This window comes from Drosophila subobscura, chromosome U (assembly GCF_008121235.1).
Source record: "Drosophila subobscura isolate 14011-0131.10 chromosome U, UCBerk_Dsub_1.0, whole genome shotgun sequence".
Lineage (NCBI taxonomy): Eukaryota > Metazoa > Arthropoda > Insecta > Diptera > Drosophilidae > Drosophila > Drosophila subobscura.
Genome location: NC_048534.1, coordinates 7,283,828 through 7,298,851, shown reverse-complemented (window position 1 = coordinate 7,298,851; position 15,024 = coordinate 7,283,828). Strand labels below are relative to the sequence as shown.

The following is a 15,024-nucleotide window of genomic DNA, read 5'->3' as shown; positions in this document are numbered from 1 at the left end:
ATAAAAATAAGTATTTATAATAGGCCAAATTGATTCCTCAATGGGATTAAATTATTGTTTCAGTGGTGAAAGTCTTTGCAAGCTAGTAAGTTCGAATAGAACATCAAAATCGAGGAATATGACTTAAGACTACGGTATATTTACGGTATATTTTTAAAATGAGAAAGTATATTTTAGAGGGTCCACAGTCACACTTTTTCTAGTTCTCGGTCATTTCGTTTTTTCTCTCACCCCCAACACATTTAATATACACATGTAAGCTGAAATTAATTATAATTTTGTTTAAAATGGGTTAAAATATATTGAAATTTGTGTGTCTGCCTACGCAAATACTTGTGACATGTTCCGTTTCGTGTTAAATACAAAAGATTCGATTGTAATTTAGAGTAAAACATAACCAACTTGAAACCACGTGTTTCAAAATGGCGATGCCAGACATGGGACTCCTGAAAAAAAGTATTAGCAGTGCGTAAATGATGATTCTTTCAATTACCTTTTGCGGTTTCCACCAGAAAGCATTCTGCTTAAAGATGGCCTTAGGAGTCTGATCCAAGCACACATAATTAAAGATTGACATTGATTTTGGTAACAACTTGTATGGGCTAACGAAATATTTGTTCTTTTTTGATTGTAGAATGGCGGACGCAGCTCCAGCCCGTGGTGGATTCCGTGGCGGTTTTGGCTCTCGTGGGGGTCGTGGTGGACGCGGTCGTGGTCGTGGACGTGGTGCCCGTGGCCGTGGTGGCAAGGAGGACTCCAAGGAGTGGGTGCCAGTCACCAAGCTAGGTCGCCTGGTGCGCGAAGGCAAGATCAAGTCCCTGGAGGAGATCTACCTGTACTCGTTGCCCATCAAAGAGTTCGAGATCATCGACTTCTTCCTGGGCTCGTCTCTGCGCGATGAGGTGCTGAAGATCATGCCTGTGCAGAAGCAGACCCGTGCCGGTCAGCGTACCCGCTTCAAGGCTTTCGTTGCCATCGGCGACAACAACGGTCACATTGGCCTGGGTGTCAAGTGCAGCAAGGAAGTTGCCACCGCCATCCGTGGCGCCATCATTCTCGCTAAGCTGTCCGTCGTGCCCGTGCGTCGTGGCTACTGGGGCAACAAGATCGGCAAGCCCCACACCGTGCCCTGCAAGGTTACTGGCAAGTGCGGCTCCGTCTCAGTGCGTCTGATTCCCGCTCCCCGCGGTACTGGCATTGTCTCGGCTCCCGTCCCCAAGAAGCTGTTGACCATGGCTGGTATTGAGGATTGCTACACCTCGGCCCGTGGCTCCACCGGTACCCTGGGTAACTTCGCAAAGGCCACCTATGCTGCCATTGCCAAGACCTACGCTTACCTCACTCCAGACTTGTGGAAGGAGATGCCTTTGGGCTCAACACCCTACCAGGCATACTCTGACTTCTTGTCCAAGCCCACAGCCCGTCTGCACGCTGATGCCTAGACTCGTCACACAAGAGCAAACCAATGGTTTTAAATAAACTCAATGACATAAAAATATAAACAATGCTGTTTTTCATTTCTTAAAGTAGTTTATTTTAATCGTTAAAGTTAAGCTATCCATAGGGTGATTACGCCTTCACGCCATACGCCTCTGGCATCCTTTCTATGGCGTACTTATGGGCAGCCACATACATAATCGGCACTCCGGGTATTTTGCGTATGCGGTTCTTAAGATCCTTGTCGTTGGTGGCCACTATGTAACACTTGTGCTGTCGCACACGTTCGATGATGCAGTCATCGGCGTAGGTGCCCTTGTGCAGGCAGGGCAGGCGCTCGAAGCGGGGGTCTGATATGATGCGCAGGGCCAGCTTGTACTTGTTGCCCAGTTTCTCCAACTCTGCGCGCACACAGTCCGAAATGTAGGGTATGCATTTGGCATATAAACAATCCATCATTCCCTGCACAATATCCAGTTTGCTCTTAATGCTAAAGTTGATGAAATTGGTATCCAAGACTATGTGGTAGGGAGGTCCCAACTGGGTGTTGTACTGGAAGAAGAGCGCCGAGCTCTGCTGAGTGGCTTCATGCACTTTCACCTGGTGCGGGTCCTCGGCCTTCTTTCGTTTTTCCCGGAGTTGCTCCTTCAGACGCGAGTCTGTGGGCTTCATCAGGCGTTTCAGCTGTGCGTTGCGCTGTTTCTTCACCTTCTGGGTTTTCTTTTGCTTGCCCTGTGGGAAAAATACATCTCTTATTAAAGGACACATTTAATGCAATTATATATTTACCATTTTAGGGTATTTTCAGTTTAAAATCAAATTAAAAAGGCGCACGTGTAAAAAAACAATTTTGGTCATCAGCTGTTTTTTAGCTAATATCGATACAAGCATTTCCCCACAAAGCAACGCTGAAATATATCGAAAGAACATGAAATTACCTCTGCGGAGTATCGATACAAGTTAGATGCATTGCTGTTCCGCCATTTTCGTTCTACATTTCCACGTGCGCCCGGATGTGGCTTCACTTTTCTTCAACAACTCCAGCAAAATGGTAAGCAAATGGAACTTAGTGAAAAAATTTAAACAAACTTAGTGCCACAAAATGATGAAACTGATGACGAGACTGAAAGAACATTTTTCTTGGCTTAACGTTGTATCTTTCAATGTTTCGCTGAACTATATTTGTTCATTAAAGATTATTCGGCAATCTGATGGCATTTAATTTAATTTTCTTGCTGAGTGATCTTTGATTGACTGCTGTTCTAAGGGAATGTATGGACATGTATTTGGTTTTGCAGGGATAGATACAAAATACTTTGGTGAAAATTTGAATAATTGATGTTATGCGTGTGTGCGTGCACGACGGCCCTGCGGACACGCGAGGGTTATGAGACACCTCTGCCCGGTCAGCCCCTGTGAGACTCCTGTGGACATTGAAGGTAAGGGAACTTCTTGCAATGCACTTTTTTTCTTGTGATGAACTTTTACACAGACCTGTACTGAATAGACTCATGCGGAAAAATGTAAACTGATTTAACAATGCAAAAAAACGTGATTTTGTGTATGAATTCTGACATTAATGAGATTTTTTCCTTGTTTTTGTAGGTTATGTCGAACCACCATAGGGACGATGCAGTAGAAAAGTGTCTGTAAGAAGGTAAGACTTTAATTTTAGAGAATATTAAACAGAAGTGATGAATTTTTACACAGACCTGTACTAAGACAATCGTGCAGAGAATATGTAACCTGATTAAAAATTCTGCCAGTTCAAAGCTTGCATATTCGGTTTGGATTTTCTTTAATAAATGTACTTCATTTCAGGTATCGAACTCTGCTGTGAGGTTGTGCTTCAGATGTCTACTCCAAGCGCATGGTACTCCAAACCAAGGTAATATTTTCTCCCATTTGACATGGATTATTCGTAGCAGCTTAAATGATGATTACCTTAAATACCTTTTGCGGTTTCCACCAGAAAGCCTCGGCTTAATGATGGGCTTAGGTGTCTGATTAAGCATGTCTATACGAATATACATATATTGTAACCCAGTTTTGAAATACACAAACTAATCTATTTCTTAATTTTTCAGCATTTTGGTTACCTGACTACAAAATCTGTAATCCCCCAACTTATGCAAAGGGTAATTATTAATAGCTGTTTATGTACTATTACATTTGTTTAAATGATGATTACCTTAAATACCTTTTGCGGTTTCCACCAGAAAGTTTCGGCTTAATGATGGGCTTAGGTGTCTGATTAACTATTTGTAATGAAATATTTGCGTTAAATGCGTTTACTCGTTGATAACTAATACGTTCTTTATTTATTTTCAGAATATGGCGTACAGCACATCAATTGTCCTTCTATTTAATACAATATAAATCATATTAAATACAAAATAAATCCAATTAAATACAAAATTTAAAAAGTACTACTTTCTTTGATAATGGGGATTGGGATATCCAGGGATTTTTTTTAGGAGAGAGTCTTTCCTGAATTATATAATTTGCATGATCTGGAATTGATGAGTTTGCAAAGGTGCACTCATGAAGCAACTCTGCCACCGACGAGGCCTCCTTATATAGTTGCTTTATGGGTGCACTCACCTGGTCTTTCAAAAGTAGCCGCGCTCGATATCGATAGCTCACCGCAAGAAGAGTTGCATCTGGCTAATAATCTAATGCGAAATAAAGCTGATTTCAAACAAATGCTAATCATGAAATTTTTTATTTAATTGTTGGTAGTACACGGCCAATACAGAAATGGCTTCCATCACCTCAATTGCGTTCTACCGGGAAAACCCTAGCCGCCGCCTTTTGCGCAGTGTTGATCGATAACATGTACCATGAGACGCGCCGGTTTAATTAAACCGCTGCTGCGCATAAATAACCACAAATCCAGAGTCTGGAAGGAAAACTATGCAACACACATAGACACAGACTACGCGGAGAGCTTACTGGACCCTAAGGAGTATTTGGACTTTAAGAGACAACTGCGACAGATCAATGTACATCCAAAGGATGGACACACGTGCTTACAATTGGAGTGCCGGCTGTGTGAACGTAACAGGCAGCCGGCTGCAGCACAGGCAAGAGGCGGCACCGCCGAGCAAGGGCTGCTGGCTTACGTAAACAAGCGGACGGGTGTGTAACGACGGGGACTTTCTTTAGAACACAGTGTTTATGTTTTCCGCTTTTTAGGTGCCTTCATTTGCCCAAATTGTGATGTAAAAACCTCGCTGGCCAATGCTCTGGCGGCTTATCAGGTCCCACCGCCATCCGGTTACCAGCGCCCCCAACAAAGCAAGCCTGTCTATGAAACGCGTTTTCCCAACCTAATAGATGTGACGCCTGAGGCATGTGATCCTCTTGGAATCAAGGGATTGAAGGAGTCGCAGTTGAATGCCATTGGGGCCCAATTCGAGCCGGAACAGAATCTGCTGCACTTCAAGCTACGGAACGCAGCGCAGCTGGTGGTCGGCGAGAAGGTGCTGCATTTAAGCGATCGTCATGAGGAGACCTTTCAGGGGAGCTGCATTTCAGGTCTGCTGGTTCATGGTACGGGGAATAAGAGCAAAGCGGTTCTAGTCAGCAATTTGATAGATTTTATTGTCCTCTCCAGCCAAAACCTCGAAACGCGTACGTGCAAACCGCTTTAACTGCGATTCACACAGCTCACAGCATGCCCTTTTGTCTTTCAGATTGCATTGTCTGCCTGCCGTACGAGCTGAAGATGCTGCCGCAGGAATGCCTGCCTGGATTGGAGCGATTCAAGGAGCTGGTCTTTTGGCTGCACTACGATAGCAGTCACAACTGGGATGCCGCCCGAGCATTTGCCCAAAAGATTGATGAAAAACGATGCCTGCTCATCAGACCCACCGAAACGGAACCAGCGCCCCACCTGGCACTGCGCCGTCGCCTCAACCTCCGCCACATACTGCTCAAGGCCACGCCGGTGCGCCACAAGGCCATCACCACATTTGGTGCAATGAAGAACGACATACTCAGCGAGCTGCAGAACATTGAAAAGGTAAACGGCGTCAAGTGGAAGCGTTTCCCAGTGCTGAACAAGTTGCTCAAGGGCCACCGCAGGGGAGAGCTGACCATACTGACAGGACCCACGGGTAGCGGGAAGACCACCTTCATGAGCGAGTACTCTCTCGATCTGGCCATGCAGGGCGTTTCCACGCTCTGGGGCTCCTTCGAGATTCGCAATACCCGTCTGGCGGCTACGCTGCTGCGACAATATGTGGGCTACCCCTTGGACAATAAGCTGCAAGAGTTTGACCACTGGGCCACGGAGTTTGAGCGCATGCCGCTCTACTTTATGACCTTCCATGGCCAGCAGCCGCTGAAGCCAGTGCTGGAGGCCATCGAGCACGCGTCATACGTGCACGACGTGATGCATGTGATAATCGACAACCTTCAGTTCATGATGGGAGTCTCCTCGATGCGCGGCGACAAGTTCTGGGAGCAGGATGCCATCATTGCAGCCTTTCGCAGCTTCGCCACCAAGCACAATGTCCACGTAACGCTAGTCATGCACCCGCGCAAGGAGCGCCAGGAGGATGACCTCACCACGAGCTCCGTCTTTGGCACCGCCAAAGCCACACAAGAGGCGGACAATGTGCTCATCATTCAGGACAAGCGACTGACATCGGTGCGGGGCAAAAAGTACTTGCAGATAGCCAAGAACCGCTACAGCGGCGATCTGGGCATCATGCCGCTCGAGTTTGACAAGGAGGGGCTCAGCTACTCCTCACAGGTCCAAAGTGCCAAGCGGAGAAAGGAGAAGGTAGAGCCAACGACGGAGGCCTGACGTAACTATTAATGCATTTGTTGTTACTATTATCTGATATAATTATTATGTTGTCTGTAACTAAGCTAGTCTTAAGTATAAACTCCTTGCTGCCGTGTGGCCATGGACTGCATCACGTAGAACTCTGCTTGTAGTTCTTTGTGTTTAGAATCTTCTTGCCGCACATGGCGCATATTGCCTTTTTGTAGGCGCACGCTTGGCAATAGTGGGATCCCATCTGGTGGACCTTTTGTCGGCAGATGCTGAAATCGGAGGCAATCTCGTCAGTGGCCTGGAACACAACGCAAAGTCTGTTTGTTTCTTACCGGCAAGGTGCCAGGGTCGTGCCCATGGGACTGAATCGGTCTCGGGCCGAGGATAGCGCTTTGTTTTCATTTATCTTACGTCCACCTGCTGGGGCAGTACTAGTTTTCCAGGGATTTGGAGCCGAGACTTTTGTGAGCTTCGCCTCACACTTTTCGCAAACCATTTTTTTTGTTTTTCATAAATTTGTTTTGTTTTTACAAACCATCGGTACTATCGATAGAGCCATCGATAGTGTTATCAATAGTGCCATCGATAGCACCATCTGTTTGTAGCAGCCCAGGTAAAATTTATAAAAAACAATGCAGGAAAGATGACAGAAAAGAATGAACAATTACGGTAAGTTAATGGACTCTTAAATGCACTATTCTAAACAACTCAACCCTTTGCAGAGAACAGCTAATCGCGGCGGTAGTGAAAAAGCGCGCCGCAATTGCGCGGGCTCAGGAAATTGTTGTGAGACTCTTGGAACCCGGCATAGCTGAAACTGAATTTCTGGCCATGGTATTTGCATGGCTTTTAATTGCATCCAAGATTTAGTTAACATTTCCTCCTATCCCCAGCTCTGGGAAATCGCACCCCACAATTATATCGACGTTGTGGACGAGCGGGAAATCAGCAAAAACTGCGGCTACCCGCTCTGTTCCAACGCGTTGGAGAAGTAAGTGGACGCTGCAAAAGGTGGCTGCCGGACTAACTGAATTACTTGCAGTGTACCCAAACAGAAATACCAAATCAGCGCAACGCGAAACAAGGTATACGATCTCACAGAGCGAAAGAAATTCTGCTCCGGCTATTGTTTCCGTGCCTCGGAGTATATCAAGGCCCAGGTGCCGACTTTGCCGCTGTGGCTGCGCGACAGGGAGCCACGGCCGAGCTTTCAGCTGCTGCCGCGAGACAAATGAGAAAAGTAAACGGGTTTCAATGCTATTTCTATTTTTTCATATAATGAAGTACCATTTTTGCTTGTTAAATATTGGATTTTGTTTCGATTTTCGATGTGGAAATAATTAAGGGCTGGCTCACTCGACCATTAAGGAGTAGTACTTAAAATGCTAAACAATTGATCGTCTTCGTCCTCTCGACTAGATCATTATTATATTGTCGCGCTCTAGCGTTAGATCAGCCTCGCGTTTGGCATCCTCTTCGGACCATTCTCCGCATTTGCTGAGCACATCTGTTTCCCGTGGTGGTTCGGTCTTCGAATGACAAGCGAGTTGAGGGGGATGAAAAAAGGGTTGAGCTTTATTTATTCATCACTTGTTGAGAGGCATATTATACCTCTTTGTCGTTGGCCGCCAGCTTGGTGAACATATTGGCATACAGCTTCTTCTCCTTGTCCTTTGTCTCCTTAATCTTCTGCTTGCAGATGACCACGTGATTGGCAGCGGCCTTGTTTCCAGGCTCCAATTGAATAACCTAACCAAACAATCATTTAGCATAGGCACATTTTCTCTCTATGATGGCAAACCTTTTGGAAGTCCTCCAGGGCATCTTCCAGCTCATTAATGATCAGATTGCATTGTCCGCGACGATAGAGGGCCTTCACATTGTTTGCCTCCAGGGCGAGCACAGCATTGCACTGAAGAAAATTAAAAAAATGTCAATGGATGTTATTGAATGCTCTATGTGCACGTTCCACCTACCTCTGTCTTGGCCTCGAAGTGATCGTTGGACTTCTGGTGGCACAGGGCAATGTTGCTGTGTGTGGCCACCTTTAGCTTCTTTACCTCCTCGTTGGTGTCGGCGCTGTTGGGTAACAGATTCTTGCACTTGGTGTACATCTTGATGGCCAGGCCCCAGTTCTCCTTCTTGAAGTAGTTGGTGCCCTTCTCCTTGTACACCTTGGCCTCATCAATGCGCTCAGTGTCGCTCAGCTTCCACTCCTCCAGACCCTTGCCGCAGTCGATAAGCTTCACCTTGTACTCGACTGTGGCATTGGGTGGAATCTTAAATGCCTCATTGCCAGTGCCGCCAAATGCATACGATGGTTTAATCTTGATTCTAATGGAAAATCGATTTTGGAATGGATCTTTTTTCCGTGTTAACATTGTTTACCTTGAAGTCTCTCCTATGTTCATCTTCTCCAGGGCAATCTCAACGCCATCCACAAGACCGATGGCGCTGCCCTCGCCATAGTCAAACTCAACTTCACGATCCTCAAATACTCTTCCCTCGAATGTACCAGAAATGTGGGCTGCAAATCACAGACCCCGATTGAGGTTAAGCCAACCACAGAAACTAGATAGAACCCCGACTTACCCTTGACGAAGGCGCCATCGCTGGGAGACCGCTTCTTATCGCTCGGCTCCAAAATGATGCGGTCAATGCTTCCGTCTTGGTTTGGGCTCAGATCCTCGCCCTTCCACCCCAGCATTTCCAGCTGCAAACAAGAATTGAGATATTGAGAATTGCACTGGCTGAGCATTAGTCTCTAACGTACCTCAAAAATCAACGTAGAGTCTGGCGGAATGGTTGGCGGACTGCCGGCAGCGCCATAGGCATAATTGGGAGCACATGTCAGGAAGCAGCGCTCACCCAGCTTCATGGTGGCCACTCCCATATCGAAGGCTTTGATGACGCGGCCTAAGACAAGGAAAAGAACGTACAAGAAAATTCCAGAAACTGCGTCGTCTTTGGCCTCATGTCTCATGTCTCACCTTTGCCGAGTGCAAACTCAAAGGGCTCATTGCGGCTCACGCTGGAATCGAACTCTGTGCCATCGACCAGACGGCCGGTATAGTGCATGGAGACGGTGCATCCACTGTGTGGAGTCTCGGTGCCGGTACCCTCTTTGAGGATTTCCTTGAGCACGCCACCATCTCCAGACAGGTCGATTTTTTTCGTTTCTTCCGGCATTTTGTTTCGGCTTCTATGGATTTTGCACTTTTGATTTTTGGAAATGCAAATTAGAGGTGGAGAAGTATGGGTACTATCGATGGTTGGACACTATCGACCTAGCTCACTATCGATGGTTTAAAGCTTCGATAGTGGTTGATAATATCACGATAGTTTCAAAGATTAGCCTCACCCCCGCATTCCGTAGGGAATGCCCATATCTTATCAGATCACCGAATGGGGATCAGATAGGATCATTATTATAGCCAGAGTGAAGAAATTAATTTGCAGTGGCTCAACGTGAGAAGTGATGTAGATGTAGATGAGAGATGCAGAAAAAATTTTAAATTTAAAATTTGAAAAAAACCGTTAAGGTACAGGTGTTCTACTGAGTACCGGGTATAAAAGTTGTGACGCGTAAGAAGCGTCTCACACGTCCCTTCTCGTTCCTTTTCCGACTGGTACTTGCATACTCGCGTACAACTTCACCTTGATGAATTAATTTGTTCGAATAAGCTACTTTTCTTATGCCCTTATGACCTTCTACCTTATGACCTTTCACGGCCGTGCTCCACATTTGGTTGCCTATTCTCTAGAACACCATGTTCTGGATCGAATCAATGATTTAGGAGTCCTTTTTGATCACAAGCTATTGATATCCATTTTGTCGTAGCGTTTATTAGTCGTTGCACTATGGGTAAAAAGCCCGTTTTTTGGCATTAATCCAAAAACTAGAGCTAGAGCTCTACAAATTGGCATGAATGTTCGTTAGAATAAAGTAGAATCTCGGAAAAAAATGTAGTCTTTTGGAACCCGACTACATCCCGCCCCCATACGTACTTGAACCCTTTTACGTCGTATTTATTATAAAAAAATCTACCCAACAGATTAATTATGATAAAAGATCTTTTAAAACATTTTAGAACTTAAAAAAAAAATATGTTTGATTTACTAATTGTATGATTGCTTGGTTAAAAGTAATTTGATTGGAATCGCTCCAACGTGAGCAACGTTGTTGCTCCAGACCTCCAGCAGTGCTGCATGAGTAAACTCATAAGCATTTGCAAATTTACATTTGTCCTAAAAGGGGTAAAAACGGGCAAAAAGCATTAACACCACATGATTCTATAATAATTGGTTAATAACATGTAACTTGAACCTCAGTGCAGTGGTGTGCTGTGCAAAAGTAATATTCCACAGAACAGACGTGCAATTATTAGTACCAAGCTAAAAATATACACGAACAAAACATTGGACAATTAAAAAACTACACCTTAATTGACATACTTCGACCTTTTGTTTCCATATTTTTACTTATATTTAAGGTTTGAAATCGAGCTACAATTAATGCTGCAAGTTGCTCAATGTTTCCCGCACTTTTTCACAAGTCAAAGCATCTCAAAATCAGCCGACTTCGAAAGCGCGCAAAAAATGTATGGTACTAATTAAAAATCTTCTAAAAACCGTTTTATTCCATCTTGATATTCCGGAATCAGAAAATGTAAGTCGCATTTAATTATTTTACCTAAAAAAATTACATTAATCCCAAAAATTCGGGCTTTTTACCCATAGTGCAAGGGTAATAAATGTTGCTTATTCCACCAAAAATGTTGGGGAACAGTGCTTCTTAGTGTTCGCAGCATGCTGCTCACTTTTCGCAGCATGTTGCTGTTCCATACAAATGATGCTGCCAACGGTAAAATACGTAAGTGGGGAGGGAGGGCACATAAACTCATTCTTGCAATGCGAATTGCCATGTTGCGAGAGAGAAAGATCCTTCAAGAGAGATAGAGAAAAATCCCCTGGGAGGAGAGAATCCTCCAGGACATTTATACCCTAAATGGTCAACCTGGTGTTACCGTATAGTCTGTGAAATAAACCCGCTCGATAATATACATGTACTATCGGGTGTCGGCCACTCCGGGTATAAATGAACCAGTTCTTAGATTTAAATGAACCACCACAACCAAGGCCCTGGATATTCAAGCGCCCCTCCATTTTTAAAATTCGAATCTTAAATCGAAATAGAGAGTTAAAATAGTCTTACAATTCACTGCAATTCATTTCCCGTTTTGTCCTTTTGTCTAATCCGTTTCCATCAATTACCTATTAATGCAATTAAAATTAGACACTTTATTGAGATTGCATTGACCTGCACTTCCCACAAACCTTAATTCAACGTGTGCCCCCGAGGCTTACAGGTACATATTTATGTATGTACATATCATGCCTATGTTTATATATTTATAAATATGTGCAGCATGCATCAAATATAATCCTCATCCATTCCGTTGGTCTTCTGTTTGATTATTTTGCCCTTGGCTTTCACAGAACCAAATTCCAAGTTCCACTTTGAAGTCCGGCAAAAACAAGAGCCAAATAAATTAATGCACTTAATTTTATTGGTTTCTATAATTCATCGCTTGTAAGCCGAACACAAACTGTAAACGCTCTGTTCGGTGGGTGGGTGGTGTTTTTGGGGATGTTTTGGGGTGTGGATGAGTGGAATAACGCTGATTGTTTCAAGGTCATATTGGATGGAGTGAGATTTAACTGATTTACAAATAGTGACATCTCCTTTGGCGGTCAGTTTTTGCTCTGGCTCTCTGCTCTACCTCTGCTGTATTCATGGGAGGGTTACAGATAAGTGGGATCAAATTATAAATATCCGCGATTGGGATACAGTAAACCCATCCTTGGTGCATCTGTTTTGGCGGAACTTTCTCTAGAATTTCTTCTGTTCATTCCACTGTGTCTTCCCCCCTGCAAATCGCGCTTTGATTTTTGTCTCTGTCATTATAAATCGGTTCAGCTGTCGTTGTCTCCTGGTAACTAAAATATTGGACACTCATCAACTACCGCTAGAGGCGCCGAGCACATGTTGGACTCGAAGTCGTGGCACACTTGTCGCTCATTAATAAGGGTTCCTTCCCGCTTCCACACAGCGCGATGTTCGCCCGCCGTCGGTGTCCATTATTTTTGCAGGTATGTATGTACACACATACATATGTATGTATGTACATACATATACCCGTGCTCGTGCTCGTACTTGTACGAGTGGAGACGTTGACCAGATCTCTGGATGCTGCCCACGCTCCTGAAGGTGAAGCTAGCGTCGCTGCTGGCGTTGGCGTAGCCATGGTGCTCTACTCAACTGTAAACATTCCAGCCAGCCGAGTGGCCGAGTGGGGGAAGCTTTCACTCAAGTTCAAGCTCAAGCAGGAGCTTTCGGCTGCCACAGCATACACAGGCCTGGCTCTGGGTTCGGGTCAGGATTCGTCTCCGTTCGTGCTCCATGCTCCATGTGGATGCTGCGTGCTCATGGGTCCATGGCCGTGTGAAAAGCTGCGTTGAGCGCATTAATTCGTTAGGGTACAACCAGACAGGACGCACTTTCTCTCCGAGCTGCCGCGAGTCTGCCTTGCCTTGTGTCGTGTGTGTACCGTTTGAACCAACTGTTTTTGTGCAAAAGATAAAGCCCAGCAGATTCAGATAGAAAGAGTACCCCTTCAAAAAAGAAGACAGACAGACATATAGATACATACATATGTAGAATTATTGCTTAGAATAAAGTTTACAACTTTTACAACGCTCCAGCATCCAGAGTCCAGAATTAAACTCCAGTTTTACTCTCTGGCCATCCTCCCGCGCGTACAATTGTGTGTCTGTGTGTGTAAGTGTCCGCGTCTCTCTGCGTGTGTGTGTCCGTGTGCGTATCCCAAAACTCCAGCTCCAATAAAAAAATAAAGAGTGTGTTCATTAAACAAAACAAACAAACAACAGCTGAAATTAAACTAAAACTCCATTAAAAAATAAACCGCTTAAAATCCAAGAACCAAGGTAAACAAAATCTCAAAAATTGTTGCTCCATCCTTAGCTTCTCCTTTACCTCTCTCTCGCTTTCCTTCCTCTTTTTTATCCCATTTAATTCCCTTGCTGCACTCGTTTTCTGATGCAACAGCTTACTTGTATGCTACGACTTTTCTCACTCAACATTTTGTGTAATTGTTGCGCTTTGACTTGCTGCCCGTGCAGCTCTCTGCATGCCCGCTCATGTCCGTGCATGTTCTGATTGGGGGAATTGTTCGCTACTTTAATAATATTAATAAAAGTAATAGTGATAATATATATTGTGATATATTTTTGTGTGAAAATTGATAAGAATATTTGTGTGCTGTTGATTTTCTTTCGCTTGAAGGTGCAAACGCTATGAGAAAATGAAGCAAAGCGAAAATAAATGTATGTATGTACAAGTACATATGTTCATATGTATGAATTTATGTACATACATATATATATATATCCATGTGAAAGTTTGACAACATATTGTATATATGTATGTATCTACATATTGTTTTTGGTTTAAAATTCCATTAGGAACTATATAAAAAAATATGCGTTAGGTTTTAAGTAAATTAAATTTCAATAAAATAATTTCCACCTTTGTAAATACAAATCTTTGCGAGTAATTCATGTGGAAATTATTTTGTGTGTAACTCGATAACTTTGTCTTAAATTTAAAGCCAAACTTTTAGTGCTCAGAATTAATATTCGTTTCTAGGGCAAGGCAAAAAGCAAAATTATTTCACAGCGACTTGTTTACAGAGAAATATTATGCGGACATCAAAATGTATTTCTTTTGAAGAAATGTGTGTTGATTTATTTGTTGTTTTTTTTACCATCATCGAATATGTTTTCATTTGAATTTCTTACAAATTGATTGGCCCGAGAGAAAAGGTCGGTCAATGGAATCTCGATATCATTTGGAAACTAAAACAATTTTATTTTCATTTGATTTTTGATAGAACATGCTGGAAATGCAAATTAAAAAGAGTGAAAAGAGTGATAAACTTGTGGCAAACCAAATAATTCGCAAGGGAAATGTGTACATAAATTGTTGGCACATGAATGCAGCAATTTTCCACTCAAGATTTTCGGATCTGATCCGTCTTGCAGTTGGGATGTCAGTTATTTGGCTTATAAACTGTTGCTTCTGACATTTATCTGCACGAATCGAGGCAATTTTCCTTTGGCCGTCGTCCCTGGCGATTTCCTTCTTTTCCTTTTCGTTCCACTTGGATGCTTTATTTTTGCTGCTACCCGAAAGTGCTATGATTGATTGACTGATTTCAAAATTAGAGCGCATTTTATGGCGCGCTCTCATGGCATTTTTAAACGCATATTTATGTTTTTCCAGCAGTGATTGTTTCAGTGTCAATGTGTGTGGGGGTTTTCCAATTGTGGCTGCTGCTACGATAATTAAATTTTAATTATACTCTCAACTTTAGTTGCCATTTCATTGTGCTCTGATTTTGTTTCACTGCGTTTTTCTGTAGTTTTTGTGGCAGTCCCCCATCTATTATATTCCCCTCCTACTGCCACACATTCTGACACTGCCCTATCCTTATGCAATTAACATTTGCACTGCTATCAATCAGTTGGCCAAAAGAAAAACTTTTCTTTTAATCTTTTCCTCTCTCCAAGGGAGGGGAAAAGACAACTTTTCGGCCAAACTAACAACCGGAGAAAGCAGCAGCAGCACACACACTTCTGCCAAAAAAAAACGGGCCCAAAGACCAAAAGAAAAAAAAAACAAATAAAACATAGGGCCAACAACCAGAACGCGGCGT

At 43.6% G+C, this 15,024-nt stretch overlaps 6 protein-coding genes, 1 long non-coding RNA gene and 1 other non-coding gene across 10 annotated transcripts; 5 read left to right on the top strand and 3 right to left on the bottom strand.

The window, feature by feature from the left end:
- Nucleotides 1–176: 176 nt before the first annotated feature.
- On the top strand, nt 177–1,502 carry LOC117900039 (40S ribosomal protein S2). Its single transcript, XM_034810228.1, has 2 exons — nt 177–255; nt 635–1,502. Exon 2 carries the CDS (start codon nt 636–638, stop codon nt 1,440–1,442), a length of 807 nt encoding a protein of 268 aa, XP_034666119.1. The 5' UTR covers nt 177–255; nt 635; the 3' UTR covers nt 1,443–1,502.
- A 41-nt stretch (nt 1,503–1,543) lies between these two features.
- On the bottom strand, nt 1,544–2,328 carry LOC117900040 (rRNA-processing protein FCF1 homolog). The gene is made up of 2 exons (XM_034810229.1): nt 2,227–2,328; nt 1,544–2,169 (listed from the first exon to the last, which is right to left on the bottom strand). Exons 1-2 carry the CDS (start codon nt 2,227–2,229, stop codon nt 1,570–1,572), a joined length of 603 nt encoding a protein of 200 aa, XP_034666120.1. The 5' UTR covers nt 2,230–2,328; the 3' UTR covers nt 1,544–1,569.
- A 53-nt stretch (nt 2,329–2,381) lies between these two features.
- Nucleotides 2,382–3,804, top strand: LOC117900043. Of its 3 annotated transcripts, none has more exons than XR_004649261.1 (6): nt 2,382–2,488; nt 2,736–2,876; nt 3,043–3,094; nt 3,259–3,358; nt 3,525–3,575; nt 3,769–3,804. It is a non-coding gene; the product is annotated as an uncharacterized LOC117900043 (long non-coding RNA). The 3 variants fall into 3 exon arrangements; XR_004649262.1 differs by having other exon boundaries at nt 2,383–2,488; nt 3,259–3,325; nt 3,769–3,783; XR_004649260.1 differs by lacking the exon at nt 3,769–3,804 and having other exon boundaries at nt 2,384–2,488; nt 3,259–3,325; nt 3,525–3,751.
- Nucleotides 2,534–2,651, top strand: LOC117902845. Its single transcript, XR_004649444.1, has one exon. It is a non-coding gene; the product is annotated as a small nucleolar RNA Z5 (small nucleolar RNA).
- Nucleotides 3,805–4,178: 374 nt separating the features above from the next.
- On the top strand, nt 4,179–6,375 carry LOC117900036 (twinkle protein, mitochondrial). The gene is made up of 3 exons (XM_034810225.1): nt 4,179–4,578; nt 4,636–5,073; nt 5,136–6,375. The coding sequence occupies exons 1-3, from the start codon at nt 4,281–4,283 to the stop codon at nt 6,251–6,253; spliced, it is 1,854 nt and encodes a 617-aa protein (XP_034666116.1). The 5' UTR covers nt 4,179–4,280; the 3' UTR covers nt 6,254–6,375.
- On the bottom strand, nt 6,248–6,769 carry LOC117900042 (cysteine-rich PDZ-binding protein). Its single transcript, XM_034810231.1, has 2 exons — nt 6,559–6,769; nt 6,248–6,495 (listed from the first exon to the last, which is right to left on the bottom strand). The coding sequence occupies exons 1-2, from the start codon at nt 6,720–6,722 to the stop codon at nt 6,366–6,368; spliced, it is 294 nt and encodes a 97-aa protein (XP_034666122.1). The 5' UTR covers nt 6,723–6,769; the 3' UTR covers nt 6,248–6,365.
- A 27-nt stretch (nt 6,770–6,796) lies between these two features.
- LOC117900041 (putative RNA polymerase II subunit B1 CTD phosphatase RPAP2 homolog) lies at nt 6,797–7,530 on the top strand. The gene is made up of 4 exons (XM_034810230.1): nt 6,797–6,895; nt 6,949–7,060; nt 7,120–7,217; nt 7,269–7,530. The coding sequence occupies exons 1-4, from the start codon at nt 6,870–6,872 to the stop codon at nt 7,459–7,461; spliced, it is 429 nt and encodes a 142-aa protein (XP_034666121.1). The 5' UTR covers nt 6,797–6,869; the 3' UTR covers nt 7,462–7,530.
- A 105-nt stretch (nt 7,531–7,635) lies between these two features.
- On the bottom strand, nt 7,636–9,462 carry LOC117900037 (FK506-binding protein 59). Its single transcript, XM_034810226.1, has 8 exons — nt 9,217–9,462; nt 9,000–9,142; nt 8,819–8,939; nt 8,615–8,753; nt 8,203–8,560; nt 8,028–8,138; nt 7,838–7,975; nt 7,636–7,755 (listed from the first exon to the last, which is right to left on the bottom strand). The coding sequence occupies exons 1-8, from the start codon at nt 9,413–9,415 to the stop codon at nt 7,642–7,644; spliced, it is 1,323 nt and encodes a 440-aa protein (XP_034666117.1). The 5' UTR covers nt 9,416–9,462; the 3' UTR covers nt 7,636–7,641.
- Between the last annotated feature and the right edge of the window lie 5,562 nt (nt 9,463–15,024).

Excerpts from the sequence above, each read along its gene's own strand:
- LOC117900039 (XM_034810228.1), top strand. The coding sequence starts at position 636 with ATGGCGGACGCAGCTCCAGCCCGTGGTGGATTCCGTGGCGGTTTTGGC.
- LOC117900036 (XM_034810225.1), top strand. The coding sequence starts at position 4,281 with ATGAGACGCGCCGGTTTAATTAAACCGCTGCTGCGCATAAATAACCAC. Across the intron at positions 4,579-4,635 it reads TTACGTAAACAAGCGGACGG|GTGCCTTCATTTGCCCAAAT; the intron begins GTGTGTAACGAC and ends TCCGCTTTTTAG. Across the intron at positions 5,074-5,135 it reads CAGCCAAAACCTCGAAACGC|ATTGCATTGTCTGCCTGCCG; the intron begins GTACGTGCAAAC and ends TTTGTCTTTCAG.
- LOC117900042 (XM_034810231.1), bottom strand. The coding sequence starts at position 6,722 with ATGGTTTGCGAAAAGTGTGAGGCGAAGCTCACAAAAGTCTCGGCTCCA. Across the intron at positions 6,496-6,558 it reads ACGACCCTGGCACCTTGCCG|CATCTGCCGACAAAAGGTCC; the intron begins GTAAGAAACAAA and ends CTCCGATTTCAG.
- LOC117900041 (XM_034810230.1), top strand. The coding sequence starts at position 6,870 with ATGACAGAAAAGAATGAACAATTACG. Across the intron at positions 6,896-6,948 it reads GAAAAGAATGAACAATTACG|AGAACAGCTAATCGCGGCGG; the intron begins GTAAGTTAATGG and ends AACCCTTTGCAG. Across the intron at positions 7,218-7,268 it reads TGTTCCAACGCGTTGGAGAA|TGTACCCAAACAGAAATACC; the intron begins GTAAGTGGACGC and ends AATTACTTGCAG.
- LOC117900037 (XM_034810226.1), bottom strand. The coding sequence starts at position 9,415 with ATGCCGGAAGAAACGAAAAAAATCGACCTGTCTGGAGATGGTGGCGTG. Across the intron at positions 7,976-8,027 it reads CCCTGGAGGACTTCCAAAAG|GTTATTCAATTGGAGCCTGG; the intron begins GTTTGCCATCAT and ends TTGTTTGGTTAG. Across the intron at positions 7,756-7,837 it reads TGGCGGCCAACGACAAAGAG|ACCGAACCACCACGGGAAAC; the intron begins GTATAATATGCC and ends TGTCATTCGAAG.